General features: G+C 40.8%; 1 protein-coding gene across 3 annotated transcripts; it reads left to right on the top strand.

The window, feature by feature from the left end:
- Positions 1–10: 10 nt before the first annotated feature.
- On the top strand, positions 11–12,124 carry RAD51AP1 (RAD51 associated protein 1). 3 transcript variants are annotated; one of them, XM_054061488.1, is made up of 9 exons: positions 11–140; positions 844–893; positions 2,241–2,382; positions 3,181–3,290; positions 3,622–3,696; positions 5,051–5,203; positions 7,283–7,438; positions 8,259–8,405; positions 9,247–12,124. In XM_054061488.1, the coding sequence occupies exons 1-9, from the start codon at positions 121–123 to the stop codon at positions 9,372–9,374; spliced, it is 981 nt and encodes a 326-aa protein (XP_053917463.1). In that variant the 5' UTR covers positions 11–120; the 3' UTR covers positions 9,375–12,124. The 3 variants fall into 3 exon arrangements, with proteins under 3 accessions (XP_053917463.1, XP_053917469.1, XP_053917475.1); XM_054061494.1 differs by having other exon boundaries at positions 8,271–8,405; XM_054061500.1 differs by having other exon boundaries at positions 21–140; positions 8,292–8,405.
- Positions 12,125–17,207: the final 5,083 nt, after the last annotated feature.

Consider the following 17,207-nt stretch of genomic DNA (forward strand, 5'->3'; position numbering starts at 1 on the left):
CGGGCGCTCTCCTGCCTCCGTGGCGAATCTGCCTAGCGCTGGGTGCCGCGCTTTCCCGCCTCCGTGGCGAATCTGCCGAGCGCGGGGCGGCGCGGGGAGCGCGGCGCCGGCCTCGGGGCGATGGCGCGGCCGGTGCGGAGGTGAGGGAGGAGGGCGGGGGGCTGTGGTGGCGCTCCCTCCGCCCCACTCTTACTTTCCCTCCTCTTCGTTTCCCCCCCGACCTCCCGCCCAGCTTTTCCTCGAGAGATTCGGCCGGGGGAGCTTGAGGCGGCCTCGCAGCGCTTGGGGGGGGGGGGCTGCAGGGAAGCCAGGGGGCGGTGCTTTACAAGGGCATGGAGTGATAGGGCAAGGGGGAACGGGTTTAAATTGGGAGCGGGAAGATTCAGACTAGACATGGGGAAGCGAGTCTTTACAGTGAGGGTGGTGAGGCGCTGGAATAGGTTGCCCAGAAAAGCTGTGGCTGCCCCGTCACTGGAGGTGTTCAGGGCAAGGTTGGATGGGACTTGGAGCCCCCTGATGTAGTGGGAGGTGTCCCTGCCCGTGGCAGGGGAGTTGGAACTGGATAGATGGACCATAAGGTCCCATCCAACCAAAACCATTCCATGATTCTATGAATACCACACTCCCATAATGAGAATAACAAAATGCTCTGCTGTTTTAAGAGTTTAAAAACCCTAGAAGGTACTCCTAATAACCCCATTGTATACACCGATTACATTTGAACATGTGTTGCTTTTTTTCTTGTAAAACATGGCATAATGAAAAATCAAGTGTTAGCAGGTTGTGGTGCTCAGTCTGATAGGACTAATACAGTGTGTGTATTTTTGTTTGTTTTTGCATCAGGAACAAGAAAATTGTTGATTATTCTCAGTTTGGGGATTTGGAAGATGATGGTAAGTGGCCGGTTCTTGTGCTGTAACAAAAATGCCAAACACTGATGTCACCACCCAAAACGTCATCAGAGTGCCTTTAAAGAATTAGTTCATTAAGAAAGCTGCTTTCACTGGAAGTAATCTGGGGACACTGTTAAATACCCTAATTCAATAAGACTATGATGGCTGTAAGATGGAGCCCACCAACAGTATGTCAGGAAACTGGTGAAAACTTGGTGTTTAGTTGCAGGAAAATCTGTTTCTCCATGTCTGCCTGACTATCAGCTCATAGGATTGTAAATCAGAATATAAGGGAGGTGTGAATCATCTGTACATAGATCAAATGTTTCTCCTACAACTCTGTCATGATGATTTTGGCTAAGGACATGGCAGTCAGATTTGAGTTCCGTTGATAAGAAAAATAGATTGCAGGCTATTTGTTTTCACAATAGTCCTCCCTTAGTTCTATGCCCTGAGGAGTGTTATGCTTTTTTCTTAATAGAATTTGGTTGCTTTCATATTTTGGTTTTTTTTTTTTTTCCATGCTGGCTGTTTGCATCATCCACAGAACAGTTTGAATGGGTGGGATGGTGAGAGCAAAAGTAAATAATATTGAAGACCTTTTGTGAATCCTGTGGATTAATGGAGATTCTTAGTTTCAAGAGTTTAAATGTGGTGCATGACTATTCTTATTTTATGTGACCACTTGTAGTATTAAAGAGAAGTGTAAATCCCCTGAAACATTACTGGTCTTTATCTAAGGTTCTGCATAATTTAGAGAATATTGAAGGTTATTATTTTTTCTTTATTTTACCCTGTGATCTGCAATGTTTTTAGCTGGAAGAAAGATGGTTTTTATGCCTTCTAATTTTCTTTGACTATTGGAGAAATGCATTGTGTTTGGTAGAAAGCAATAAGAAAGTGGTAGAAAAAGGGGAGCAGCTGACATTTTTTAAGAATGAGAGTCATTAAAGGGAACAATTCCCAGAACATCAAGAACTCTAAGCCTGTTTAATGACAGTAATTACTATTCTAATTGTTTGCTGTTCAGCATATCAAAGGGCATAACTCAGATTGAAAATCTGGTAACACATTGGACATTGAAGCTTTCTTGCCATATTGGTAATAAAAATTAAAATAATTACCTGTTGAATAAAACTATATGCAAAAAAGGTCTGTTACATTTTCATTTAAAATACACCTAAGAATACTATAGTTGTTGCATTCTTTAAAAATAGGATTAATATCAAAAAAAGGTATCTTTGGTGTATTCTCAGTGTGTGATGAGATTTAAGTTGAGTGACTTCTTTTGACCATATCAAAGAATATAGGAAAACTCATTCAAGCTTGTTGCTCTTTCCCAAACAGATGAAGACTTCGCATGTATAGCTGCACCTTCAAGCAAAAAATCCAGAACACAGCTCAAGGAACCAAAGAAGGAGAAAAAAGAGAAGCAAAAAAAGCCACAGAAAGAGGTGACTCTGTCACAAAAACAGACAGCTAGTAAAAGGTAAGAAATGTTGAAATGTGGTCAACCCTGCATGAAGCGAATTTCAGTAACAATGTCTGGGTTTTCTTTTTTTTTTTTTCTAGAGTTTTAAGCAGCTGAGAATAAACAATTAAGATACAAGTGGGATGAAGATTTTTGAGGTTTAGCGGTATAGCTGCAAATCAGGGATAATGTAATTATGCATAGAGTTGGGAAAACTTGCCTGAGCTCAGTAGCGAGCTATGTCTATTTTATTAGAGCTCTAAAAAACTCAAGCAGGCAGCCTGCGTAGGTGCAGAAACAGCTTTGCGTGTCTGATCTTGTCTTCATATCTCTACAGTGCAAAGTAACTGTAACAATTCTGAGTAATGTAAGGACTTCTAAAACTGAGAACATAGACAAGTTTGACTCCTTAAAAAAGAACATATTTAAAGCTTGACACAAAATACAAAGTCAATGCTAATGGAAAAAGAAATCTGATTATTTTGGTAGTAAAGTTGTGTATAAATACAACATTTCAGTGTGGTATTTGAAATAATGACCTTTTTCTGTGATAATGCCACTTATTAGTGTGCATATATACATTTCCAATATTTTACAATTATAATACTTTCACATATAGTATGCTCTAAATATTAGCATTTATTTTCTCTAAGTCTTTTCAGGAAGTAGTGTTCGTAATCTGATAGGAAGTATGTAGTGAAATATTGATCTTTTTAAAATATTTGAATTTAAAGAATTTCAATTAGTCAGAGTAGATCTACAGTGCTCGTGTCATTGTTTTATTATTTAGCATGTTTGGCTTTTTTTTTTTTCCAGGATATCCTTGGATGACAAACTTTATCAAAGAAGTTTGGAAGTTGCCTTAGCCTTATCTGTCAAAGAAAATGCTGCAAATATCCTTGAGGTGCAAAATTCAGAACAACAAGGTTGTTGTTTAATGCAAAACTTTATTTATATGTACTGAATGCAAACATGACTTAACCTGTTTCACCATAAAATAAATTGAAAGCCATGTTTTACTTGCAAGATGTCATGATAAGGTAATGAAAATTTCTGGCTAGTGCCTGTCTGTTATGATCTTGTTTCTCTCTATGTGAGAAATAACTCTTCTATAAGATCTGCCAAACATATAGTTTGATTAGAGATGGATAAAAATGTTACCTATTTTCATTTCTTAATATCTCTACTCTTTTATCATATGGTTTATGTATACTGATATATTATTTTTGGTTTTTTTTTTCCTGGATTCTAAAACAGATAAAAATATTGAATCAGAAGATGTACCTAGGAGACCCCTATTTTCCAACTGCAGTGTAGACAGTGAACTTTTAGGTAAGTTGTTCTCATACTCTCTCTTTTCAGTAATACCATTTCAAGATACATGTAAGTAGCTTATCTCTTCTTTGTTTCCTGTTTTTCACTTACATGTGTCTCCCCTCGGACCCATGAGTCCAGGCCTGACTAGGGGGAAGTTCGCTTATCTGTGTGGCAATCCAGAGGCCGACACGGTCACTCTGAGGGCAAAAATCAAAAGCAATATTTATTCTGGCTCGGGCAAACATAAACAGACCAAAATACTCAGGTGCACAGCCAAGACATGGGGGGGTGACTTCCCAAAGTTACAGAAACAAACCTGTTCAGATCACAGTCTGATCCCCGAATGCAACCAAGGTCACTCGGATCCGATCCAACATGCACACTGTAAGGTAATGGGAGGGAGACGGAGTAAAAGAGAGAGAGAAGGAAAGAAATCACCACATCGATGGGCAGTGGCAGTTCCTCGGGAACTTGTGGTCACAGTAGCAGCTTCTTCCAGGCTGTGTGGTCCAGGCTAGTCTGATTGAAGTGATGGTCAAGAGAGAGCGCAGGAGTGAGAGCCCACTACATGGTTCCTTGCGAGTTCTTTTATAAGGCCCATCCGACCCCTTTCAGCACGTGTTGGGGTGGTTCTTGCCGCGTGTCTTTTGGGAGGTTCTGGCCTGGCTAGTCTGGCAGGTGAAGGAAGGTGGGGGGGTGAGAGCAGTATCCACCATTGCATCACCTTCCCCTGTAGTAGCCGTGTCAGGACCCTGAGCTTGGCCTTGTGAGGGAAATGGTGTGGCCAGCAGGACCAGGGAAGTGATTGTTCCCCTGCACTCAGCGCTGTTGAGGCCACACCTGGAATACTGTGTTCAGTTTTGGGCCCCTCACTACATGTCCAGAGAAGGGCAGTGAAGCTCGTGAAGGGGCTGGAGGACAAGTCTTGTGAGGAGTGGTTGAGGGAACTGTTTTTTTTCTCTAGTCTGGAAAAAAAGGAGGCTGAGACCTTATCACTCTACAGCTGGCTGAAAGGAGGTTGTAGCGAGGTGAGCGTTTTTTTCCTTCTCTCAGGTGACAAGTGATAGGATGAGAGAGAGTGGCCTCAAGTTACATCAAGGGAGGTTTAGACTGGATATTAGGAAAATTTTCTGTACTAAAGGGGTAGTCAAGCATTGGAACAGGCTTTCCTGGGAAGCGATGGAGGCACCATCCGTAAACCTGTTCAGAAAGTGTGTAGATGTGGCACTACAGGACATGGTTTAATAGGCATGGGGTTTCTGGGCTGACAGCTGGACTTTGATGGTCTTAGAGGTCTTTTCCAACCTTCATGATTCTATGATTCTATGACTTACTGTGAATTTGAATTAATAAACCTTCTGTTTTGCAGGTCTCAATCAGGTTATGGATGATGAGGTACCTAAGGATGACTGTGGGCAAAAGACAGCATCATCCAAAGTTCCAGCACATCAGAAGAAGCTACTTAGCGTTGACAGTGATGATGGAGAGCATGCTTCTGATTTTGAGCCAGAGTCTGTACCCAGTAAGTTATTCTGTGTAAAAATTCTCTTCTTAGATGTGCTTTGAATGTGATGCCTTATGTGTAGTTTGTATCTTCAGCAAAATGCATACCGCTTCTACCATATCTTCCCACACCCCCCTTACTGAACTCTTTTAATGCTAGCATCAGCCCAGTTCACTTTGATGCTACATCTAAAGATTGGAGCCCATTCATACACATTCCGCGCACTGGCAAAAATGATGCTGCTTCTCTGCATTTGCTAAAGTATGTCAGAACAAATTTCTTCTACCCTATTTGTCCAGTTAAGTTTCATCTCTTAAAAGATTCTCTGTTCATTTTTGTGGTTGGTTGTCTGGGGTTTGCATCAAAGCAGTGACACTGAAGTGTTAATCCTTTCAATATTGGTTTTGGTTAGGCTTATTAAAAAAAAAAAAAGAAAGAAAAGAGTAGCCTACCTTCTTTCCTTCCTCCGATTCTCAGCTCTTAGAACCATAGAATCATAGAGTAGTTAGGATTGGAAGGGACCTTAAAGATCATCTAGTCCCAACCCCCCTGCTGTGGGCAGGTACATCCCATTAGATAAGGCTGCTCAAGGCCCCATCCAACCTGGCCTTGAACACCTCCAGGTAGGGGGCAGCCACCGCTTCCCTGGGCAGCCTGTGCCAGTGCCTCACCACTCTCATAGTAAAGAAATTCTTCCTTATGTCTAGTCTGAATCTGCCCCTCTCCAGTTTATAGACATTGACCCTAGTCCTATCACTACAAGCCTTTGTAAACAGTCCCTCTCCAGCTTTCTCGTAGGCCCCCTTCAGGTACTGGAATATTGCTATAAGATCTCTGAGCCTTCTCTTCTCCAGGCTGAACAACCCCAACTCTCTCAACCTGTCCTGGTGTGGGAGGTGCTCCAGCCCTCTGATCATCGTTGTAGCCCTGCTCTGGACCTGTTCTAACAGTTCCGTATCCTTCTTATATTGAGGATTCCAGAACTGGACACAATACTCCAGATGAGTTCTTACAAGAGAGGCATAAAGGGACAGAATCACTTCCCTCATGCTGGCCATGCTTCTTTTGATGTACACCAGGACGTGGTTGGCCTTCTGGGCTGTGAGCGCACATTGATGGCTCATGTTGAGCTTCTCGTCAGACAGCACTCCGAAGTCCTTCTCTGCAGGGCTGCTCTCAATCACATCATCCCCCATCCTGTTTTAAAACTGGGGGTTGCCCCGACCCAGGTCAGGAGCTTGCACTTGGCCGTGCTGAACCTCATGAGGTTCTGACAGGCCCAGTTCTCCAGTCTCTCCAGGTTCCTCTGGATGACATCTCGTCCTTCCAGTGTGGCTTGGTGTCATCTGCAAACTTGCTGAGGGTGCCCTCGTTCTCGCTGTCTGTATCATTGATGAAGATATTCAACAGCACTGGTCCCAGTACGGACCCCTGAAGGACACCACTTGTCACCCGATTAGAGGTTGGCCTGGCCTCATAACTCTGCTTCTGATAGCAGCCCTGTATTGCCTGCAGAGTATTATAGACCTCTCAGTCATTCTTCAATGGTTAACGTGTCTGTACCCATTCTTTTATTCTTTACTGCAAGGTTTATTGGAAAATATTTCTAGAATTGTCAGTGAAATAAAATATCAGAGGAATAATCCAGATTTCCTGTTGATAGAGAACCATTTTTAAGCTTTGCTAATATATGTGATTATTTTAATAATAGATCTATAAAATCTTTCTAACAGCTGAAATTAGACCTAGTTTTTTCCCCACTTTAATTAGGCTTTACTAAGAATATGTGAAAATCAGAAGCCCTGCCAAATAATTTTAACTTTTTCATCTTGCACATGTGAAATAGTGGTAATTCTGCTCTTAAGATAATCATTGTATGCATTCCATTATTAAAGTACAGAGTAAGAATTCTGTAAATACAGAGTGATATATGGAGGCTATTTCTTTGTGAGTTCAATATATAAGTATGTGTGAATTTGTTTTACTGTATCCTTAAGATATTCTGATTCTTTATATCCAGAATGTGATTAGAAGGCCCTGGGGTAAAGTAAATTGTGTTTCCTGTAAAAAGATGACATCTTTTTTTCCTTGCTCTAGGTGAAGAGTCAGAAGAAGATTCAGATTATAGTGAAGGTGATAATGAAGACTTTGCTATGGAAAAGAAGAAAGCCAAAAGAATTAAAAAGAAAACCAAAGCAAAGATGCCAACCGAAAGAGAGAAGAAAACTCCCAAATCAAAGATTAATACCACAGGTAAGTTTGTGCTATAGATTTGAAATAGAATTATTTTATAGTAAAAGTTCCTTTTAATAAATTTGGCTGGCAGACTGACTGCAGGATTAAGATGAAAATGACAACACACTTTATAGTAAACTATGACTCCTTGAAATAAAAGTAGACAAAAGTGAATAGACAAAGTTAATTTCTTTTGTATAACGTGTTTCTAGTTTCTAAGAAAAGGTTAAATAACAATGAGTTATCTGAGGACACTTTTTAAAAAAAATTAAATCCTCAGAGCCTCCTCTTGCAGTTGCATTTTTGAATTTTCAATTCAAGTATAGCTGAATAATACTAGTTCCACTGACCACTTGGCAAAAAACATTAAATATACCCCTTCAGAGTAAATTATTCACTGTGTTGCTAACACAATTTACTTTAGAAAGCTGAAGAAAATTCTTATCGTGGTGTTATCTTGTGTGTCACTCAGTAATGTGTTTTAATTTACAACATGTAATTTACTAATGTAGTTTAAAATTAGTTTTAGTTATGATAAGGAAAGGTTTGCTTTGTGTAAGTGCAAAAGAATCTTCTCTCTTGAAAATTCAATATCTGGCAGGTCTTCAACAAGAAATTGTTACACTGCTTATTTTTAAACCACAACTGAAATTCCAGACTATACAGGACTGACTGTATAAATATATACTGTTAAAGGTGTGGTGATCTATAATACACTCTCTATATATTCACTCCGTGTGGAGAGCTGGTGCTGTACAATGATCTGTCCTCTTACACAGTGTGAAGATTTCTCTGCTAAAGAGTATCGTTCTAAGGTTGCTTTTGTTTTCCAACTAAGTATCACCTGTAGTTTCTCCTTCACCTATGACAGAACAGAAATCTGAGCCAACACAAAAGACGATCTCCAGTTCTTCAGGACCAGTTGGGAGGTCTTTACATACATCAAGTCCTGTAATAGACAAGAAGCCTAAATGGATTCCACCAGGTATCTGTAAGATTGTAACTATAAACAGATACATTATTTAAGTTTTTGGCAGTTGCTCCTGAAAACAAACAAAAAATGGTATTTCAGAAAAATTATTCCCATTTACAATGAAAAGACCTTAGATTTAAAACAAACAAACAGAAAGAATAACTATCTGCCTGCTTCTTCCCCTCTCACAGAGTTGTCCTTAACTCTTATATATGGGGGGGATAAAAAATATTGCCCAGAATGTGGATCAAATCTCAATCAAGAGATTGACTTGTAGCAACTTCTCTCTTAAGAGCTTGCTTTCACTCTGATATGCACGGTATTATTATCTGTTGTAAAGAAATAACATTAGAAAAATGTTTGAGTGTTTTAATGGCTTTAGAAAAGCAAAGGTTTAGAAGCTTTATTTTCTTAAAGTGCTCAAGCATGCTGCTGCTGACTCCTGCCTCTTACTTCGATTTTCCTTCACATTTACTCTCCTTTTCCTACACATTTCTTTCTTTTTGGCTCTGAAGCTGCCTTTTCCCACTTGGAATTGTGTTCAGTTGTGTGATTCTCTGTGAGGCACCTGAAAATGCACAGTACACTGGGAGCAGTTTTTATAGAAGTGTTGCTGCAGTGTCTTGATGGTTACTTAAAACTGTGCCTCATACCTCCTCTGTTGGCTCCCAAATAGATTGATTCCCAGTGAGTATGCTGATTTTTGTGTGCTTCTGTGCCATGTTGTTCAGACCATTCTGCACTATTCTTAGAATACTTTCTTTGCTCTGCTATGAAAGCTATAAAAAGACAGCAGTTTTATGGTTATTTTTTTCCCCTCTTCTTACACCTTCTTTTTGTTTTTTGTTTTCAGCTGCATCAGGAAGCAGTAATAACTCTATGAAATACGTTTCCGTTAAATCACCTACTCAGTGTCTTCGACTTGGCCTCTCCAGACTAGCAAGAGTCAAACCACTGCATCCCAGTGCTGCTAGCAGTTAAGTGGTTGGTGACAAGAGGCCACGTGAAGGAAAAGACTTTGGAAGGTGTTCTTATAAGTAGACTGTGGGCAGGAAAAGCTTCATGACATCATACATTTTAGAGGGCTCTTGTTTATGTACGTGTCTAATACAGTAAGCTTTTATTCTGCAAAATGCTAGGCATCCTTGAGTGCTATGGGATAATAATATTATTTAATCAAGGTGGCACCTCAGTCAGCAGTTCTTTAAGGTATTCTACTCAGAGATGTATATTTTGTGATAATTTTAATTATCTGCTATCTCAACTTCTGGCATTAAAATAGTCTAGAAAGCACTATGTCAGTTATAGAATTTGGTATCTCAAATAGATTTTTAGCACAAGTGAAAGTCACAGTTTAAAAAAATATTTCTTGGAAGAGTTATCACTTTCCACCCCCTTCTTGGAAAGTTTGTCATTGCACTCAAAATCTGTTAATGTTTGCATTTTAATATATTTTTATGTATTATTAGATTTAAATGCTTTTTGAAATGTATTTTTTAAAAAAACTAAAATAAAATACTTTATATAGTCCAATCAGTCATGTTAATTGGTTTTATTAATTTTGAAAATCACTTCTAAATTTTGGCTACAGTCCTGCAAATATTTTTGCATGTGCATATTTACTGGAAGTCAGCAGTATTAGCCAGGTTCAGGTGGAGAGCATTTTGCTTTGAGCTCCATGATACCATGCATAGTTAGTGGATTTTGTAATGCATTCACATGATAGTTACTGAGTAGCAAGACTGAACTTTGAAACTTATTAGTCTGCAAGGTAAATAATTTCCTATCTAGGCATGGTGACTGTGTCAAATGGCACAGCAGATGCATTTCTCCCTGTGTTACTTAAGGAATGTGGTCATGACTGAGTGAATTGCATTAACAAAGGAATACATAGCCCTGTTCAAAGTAATTATGCAGAAAAAAGCATGGTGTTGCCTACAGTAAAACCGTGGTATGGCAAATTATTAATAATGGAAGTTATTACAGTTAAAGAAACTAAAAAATGCTTATTTATTAAAAATGATATGCGTATTGCCTTACATAAGGAATGAGAAGAAATCTGTGGATGAAAATCTGTTTCCCCGAAGCGAAGAAATGTGAGCATTGGGACACAGAACTTTGCATCAGCCACATTTTGGATGCCTGACTTCTGGCATGGGATCATATAGCCCCGAGTGAATTGTGGTCCAGTGAGCTGGGCTAAGTGAGTTTAGGAGGGAAGGCACCTGCTGGTATCGAGTGCTTGTCTGACTCGTTCATGAGTTTCTTACCTTGCTAAAATGGCACATCAAAAACCCAAAAATTTGCAGCGGTTTGCCACTGATGAGGTTGAAACTGTTTCCAAACAAGAGTGAAGCAGTAGTACCCACAGGGGGAAAGGTAAGTATCCAGGAATAATGCTTGTGACAACTCTTACATCATATATATATTATGTTATTCCTCCCCTCAATTCCCTTTCTTTGTGCTTACTTAGCCCCATCCTGAGGTGTACAGTGGACAAGCAGCTGCAGCAGAGTGGGAGGCGCAGAGACCTTTAGGCCCGGGGTGGTTTGTTGCAGCATCCCAATCCATTGCCCCCATTCATGCTTCAGTGCTTTTCTTTCCACTGGCAGTTGCCATGCAAAGGAACAGCTATGTGGTCCCTTGCTGCATCACAGTTGCTATGTCTCTTCCTATTGAAATGGAACTGTCACCAGTTGTTTTGCTTTCATGTTTTTTTTTTATTTCAGGGATAAACATGAATTTCATGTATTTGCATGATTTCTTGCTACAGGTGATTTTATGTAACATTCCTAAGTATTTTCTTAACATGGTGCTTCAGGAAAACCTACAGCTTTTAGTTGTAGTAACCCACTTTCTCCCTCACTCTCCTTTCATCCGATTTTTTTTCTCCACTAAACATACATTTGAGATTTGTGTTCCTTTGACGTCAAACTGGGCATCTTGCAAAAATTACATAATTTGCAGTCTTGTCACCTGTCCTCAAGCCCCTGAAGTTTGTATGGGTTTCCAGGTCATGAGGATTTTCTGGTATTTCTCTACATTTTCTTTCTTTTGCTGAGTGAAAATTCCACATAGTTAAAAAAAAATCCCTGAAATGGAAATAGTAAATATTCTTAACTGTGTATTTCAAAGCAACTCTGTACGTGATCTGAAGAAAACTGGCCTTGCCGGTAGTTGGTGATAATTTTCATAAAAGGTGATTTATTTTGTGTCCTAGGTTATTAAAGGACATGGTTAAAAGCAGCCAAATTTATTTAAGGGCTGTAATTGTTGTGGTAGTTTTTCCATTGGTAGCAGAGAGACTGTGTTATTCCAGCTGCTTTCAGCCGTGGAAAATTAGGGGTTTTGATGAAAATAACATTTACAGTTCCTTCATTGCTCTAAATTTTAAACACTACATAGAATTGTCTGTGCATCATTTCTTCAATGGTTGCTATGACTTCAGTTTTCAATTTATAAAGCATTTAGTGTGTTGGTTTGCATGTCAAGAGTTTACAGTTTTCACCTGCTTGCTGTTTTCAAACTGCATCTGTATTAGTAAAAAAGTAAGAACAAGATTGCTAAGAAAGAGATCAGTATTTGTAGATGTAAACTTTGCTGCTGATGCCCTCAAAGTCCCAGCTGGGAGTAGATGCCCTGTCTGACCTCGAGATCACCTCTTGCTTTGGAACAGTGATTTTTGCTGCATTAGTCAAGTCCTGATTATTTTTTCCAATTCTGATGATGCTGGTTCTCTACAATAAAAATAATCTCTACTTCAGCAGTGACAATTATTCTTCAAATTATTGTTCGCATTTTGGCATGGATTTGGATCTCTTAGTTTGGTGCTACCAGGGAAAATCAGTGATCCAGTGAACTGACTGCCAGAAGTATTAACTCTTGTGTGGACCTCTAGCAAAGGGTCGCCAGTAGTATTGGATCCAAAGCATTTGCTCCAGCAGCAATTTGCACATGCACGTCTGCATCTCTCACAGTGCAATTCACACCAAGCAAGTGTCCTCATTTCCCCACTCTGGTGCTGAGAAGCACTGCAGCTTAGGCGGAGTGAAAGCTGTTGGGGCTGTGTTGAGGCCCAGTGGCAGCTCTCCTGCAGCATGGCATTGTGTGCCCTCCCCTGCTCCCCAATGCAGCCTCCTCTCCCAGCCAGCAGAGGAGCATGGTGCCTGGTTCTGTGGTTGGTGACCAGCATGTGTTTCGGCATGGCTGCCAGCCACCTTGACTCTGGCTGCCCCTGCTCAGGCAAAAGCCCTGTGCTCCCTGGCTTTCGGAGTCCCACCAGCACTGGCACAGGAGGTCATGAGCAGTGGCTCAGGGAGGCTGCTTGCCTCTTCCCAGCCGTGGCTGCATCCTGCTGGATGGCAGGAGAGAGGTGAACTGCGAGTGCCAGGCCAGAAAACTGCAGTGGTGTGAGTGGAAGTGGTGCCGCCAGCTGGCTGGGGACGGGCGTGGTGGTCTTTCACAAAGCAGCACTCTCTGAAACCTGCCATCATCCAGTAGTACAGCAGGAATGTAGAGGGAAGTGATGCCAGCCAAGGGATTGGAGTGAATTCCCCATTTTTCCCCTACAATTATTCTGTGCCCTGCTATCCCATAACCACATGTGGCTGATGAACCTGTTCTTGCCCCTGGCAGGATGGTCAGGAGGAAACTGAGCAGCATGAAGCTTCTTTCTCTTGCCGCCAGCACCCAAGCCTCTTACCACAATGAGTCCCTGATGAGCCAGTCCTACCTGGGCGGTAGCCAGAAACTTGCTACCCTGGGCAGCTGCATGCTGGACAATGACGTGGGCAGCAGCACACACTGGTCTGAGCCCTTCCTCCCGTGGCAGCTGGGGGCCTCTCCAGGCTGGCGGGCTGTTGAGGCAGCCTGCTGCACTGGTCGACCAGGTTGCCCCCAGTGGAGTTCCTCAGCATGAGGAAGTTAACTGAGAACAGGTTGCCCAGAGAAATCATGGATGTCTCATCCATGGAGGTGTTCAAGACCAGGTTTGATGGGGCTTTGAGCAACCTGATCTAGTGGAAGGTGCTCCTGCCTGTGGCTTGCAGGGTGGAATTCGAGGATCTTTAAGGCCCCTTCCTACACAAACCATTCTACGATTCTATGAAATATGAAGAATTGTTAGCTACCAATAAATGCGTAGTCAAGTACAAATGCAGATACCATCATCCTTAATCCATGGCTTTGCCATTAATGGCTTTGCTGATTTTATGCTTGTAGATTGGTTGGCTATTTGCCCTTGATATATTATCAGTCATAGAATCATAGAATCACCAGGTTGGAAAGGACTCACTGGATCATCGAGTCCAACCATTCCTAACACTCCCTTAAACCATGTCCCTAAGCACTTCATCAACCTGTTCCTTAAACACCTCCAGCGAAAGTGACTCGACCACCTCCCTGGGCAGCCTGTTCCAGTGCCCGATGACTCTTTCTGTGAAGAATTTTTTTCTGATATCCAGCCTGAACCTCCCCTGGCGGAGCTTCAGGCCATTCCCCCTTGTCCTGTCCTCAGTCACTTGGGAGAAGAGGCCAGCTCCCTCCTCTCCACAACCTCCTTTCAGGGAGGTTCATGTTACCATCGTGAGGCAAAGACCACTATTTCAACTTCCATGACTTCTGAAAAAAACTGAATTTACTTTTCATTTAGAAGCTCTGCACTTGTGAATAATTCATTTAATGATTCAAAAGGTCTGAAACCCAGGCCACATTTTCCTGTTCTGTACCTGTTATTCTCAGATACTCTGTTAATGTGAAATTCTCTCTCTTTGGTGTAGCTAAATAATAAAGGCATAACTGCATACTTACCCAGAGCTGTGGGATTTTGTAAGGGAAATATACCTTTTCCAATTATCTTTGTAATGGGAACAAGAATGCCCAAATGCCAGTTCCAGCAATCAATTGCACCAGGAATTCCATGAAATTCTGCGAGCTGCTTTTCTGTAAACTACTCTTCAATTTTTAACAGAGGGGTTGGGTATAATTCACAAGATGCACTATCTCTATGCAGATAAATGTCATCTGTCTTTTGTGTGTTTGACCACTTTTGTTGTCTCAGCTTTCTTTTACTCAACAGACTAGGAAGGTATTAGTGCAAACCACAAAGATGAAACCCAGTGTCAACCACTTCCTGTGTTCCTCTGTGCAGAAACCTGCTCTTTGCATTTTACAACAGTTTGTCCTGCTACTTCAAAGAATTATTGGTCTGTCTCCACTCATGCGTGGCATCGTTCTCTTGAGAGGAAGCCAAAAAACAGTGAATAAAACAGACCTTTTTTGAATTAAGACTGTTTCTGCTGTACTGAATTTTTCAGTCCTCACACACTCAGTCTTCATAATGCTTGGGGACATTTTAAAAAAAGACTTTGAGCGTGCGTTGTTCCCTTATATTTGGGATATTGAAAATCTGAAATTTCATTCTCTTATCTTTTGGGGTTTTTTTCCCCCACTGTTTTTTCCTTTTATTTTAGTTGTGTTTGAACACAACTCTAATTGCTAAAAAGGGAAAGATTCATTTTCTCTAGCCTGGACTGAATAAAAGCATGCAAGGACTTAAAGCTTGACTAATTGGCATGGTGTGTAAAAGACACAATATGCATGTTCTTTAGCGTATTTAAGCTTCTGTCTACATAATGCTCAGGCATCTCAATTCTTCTCACCAAGTTCTTTTTTGTAATTACAGTCCTTGGGGCCAAGGCAATTGTATTGATGGTGTCACTAAAAATTATAGGACTGATGAACAAAGAAATCAGCTGACATAGGATGAAATAGAACCGATCAAGCGTGAAAGATGGGTGGTGATATTAATCTGCTTGGAGACAGACCATCTTGTAGAGCCCAAGATGTCAGATTTTCTGTTTCCCTCCTTGAACAGATGAGAGATCTTAGTTGGGTGCTTCATGTTTTTTGAGTTCCAGTAAATCTGTGCAAATCTTGCTTTTGTTCTCTTATTTTTGCAAGATTATTAAACTGAAGGTTTCTAAAGAGTAAAAACCAGGTAATGCTTCTAGAAATACCATATGGACCCAATCTCAGCAGAGATGCTAGAAGATAGGTGCATGTTTCTTAGAATGCAATCAGAAGCTTGTATCTGTGTCAGAAATCAATGTTAGAGGGCAGTACCTGAATCATAGAATCATGCCCCATCCCTGGAAGTGTTAAAGATCAGGTTTGATGGGTCTTTGAGCAACCTGGTCTAGAGGCAGGCGTCCCTGCCCATGGCAGGGGAGTTGGAACTGGATGATCTTTAAGGTCCTTTCCAACCCAAACCATTGTGTAAGTCTATGATTCTATGACCTTCTTATTGAATAGCTAAGCTTTATGGAGCACAGAAGGAGCAAACCATAAGAAACTAGAAGCTAAATAAATTCCTGCTATATTTAACTTGCTGTACAATCATTTCAAAATTAAGTAAGAATGAAACAATTACCCAGCTAATTTATGCTGGATTTCAGAGTTCTGCAAGGCAGGGACACAAGCTTTGCTTTCTTCTGAATGTAATCACAAGAGACATAGTATTTCAGTATTTAATAAAAGTCCATTTTAAAAAATAAGTTGTCAAAGTTTTAAGGTTGATAAAGAATTTATGGCTAAGAATTATTCACAGTTGATAACACTTTTTCTTTCTTTTTTCTTCTTGACATCTCTTTTTCTCACCTGGTATGGCTGCCTTTTACCATGAGCAGGTAGGGGCTGAGAGTATTAATTATTCTATTTTTAAAAGTCCTAGCAACAGAGGCCACAGCTTGCTGAGATATTTCTGTGCTTCCTATTTAAATATAAGACAGTAATGGCAGTATCAAAGCACAACAGAAACGCATCAGCAGAGTGCAACCATCGGCCACAAATACTTGTCCTTCACCACACCAAACGTTGCTGCTCACTGTATTGTGACTGGAAGAGGACCGATTCCTTTTGTAACTAAACTGAGTTTGCTCTACTGGTTTAATTTTAACCGGAGTTATTTTTTGATCCAATTTACTGTAAGACTTCATGAGCATTTGTGCTGGCATGGAGAAGGGGACAGCTGAGGATTAAGAATAAATAGGAAGGGGAGAAGCAGATTTTCTCCTCCCTTCCCAGCCCTCTTTTAGAAACAGTGTTGGTTTAAAATGGTCATGGAACTCTGGTTCTTTTCTCTGTCCTGCTGAAGTCTGTCTCAGTACACATGAAGAGACATATTGGACATCTTGTTCTCAATTGTCTCAGTCTGGAACGATCCAGAATGCTGTTATAAATTCTAAATATTAGTTCAGTGTATGAAAAAGGCGTTTTTGAAATGCGTCTTAATTAAACCCATGATGGGGGAGAGCAGACAATAGCAATGCTGGGTATATGCGGCTTCTGTAATTGGCACTTTATTTGTGATAATGTGCCCCAATAGGAAAAGGCATCCACTCAGAATAGTCAGTTGAGGAAATTCAGTCTTAATGAGAGCAACATGATTTAGGCAACCAGGTCTAGCACTTTGCAGTTTGCTTCAAAGCCAACTGAAATTGTGATCAATCTTGACTTCAGCAGGCTTTTGGTCAGGTCTTTTGAGGATAATACCCAGTAATAACTGACTGACTTTATATTTTTTTTTAGTAAATTATTTCCTGGTTACCTTGGAAAAGCCCAGCAATACTCACTGAATGGAACAATTCTGAGCTGACCTCTGATGGATACTCTAGGAAGAACTTAAAGCAAGACATTGTGTTGTCACTGCTTGGCATGTAGAAACTTAATTTTACCTCTGCTCTTTTGTACTTGGTCGCTTTTATTTTAACAAGGTGGATGAATTCTCCTGGCACGAGTGAGCGTATCTGTTTAAGA

This window comes from Cuculus canorus, chromosome 1 (assembly GCF_017976375.1).
Source record: "Cuculus canorus isolate bCucCan1 chromosome 1, bCucCan1.pri, whole genome shotgun sequence".
NCBI classification, from domain to species: Eukaryota; Metazoa; Chordata; class Aves; order Cuculiformes; family Cuculidae; genus Cuculus; species Cuculus canorus.

Bases quoted from the DNA above. Each gene is read 5' to 3' on its own strand.
- RAD51AP1 (XM_054061488.1), top strand. From the start codon at position 121: ATGGCGCGGCCGGTGCGGAG. The intron at 5,204-7,282 runs GTAAGTTATTCT...TCCTTGCTCTAG, and splicing joins TGAGCCAGAGTCTGTACCCA to GTGAAGAGTCAGAAGAAGAT. The intron at 8,406-9,246 runs GTATCTGTAAGA...TTTTGTTTTCAG, and splicing joins GCCTAAATGGATTCCACCAG to CTGCATCAGGAAGCAGTAAT.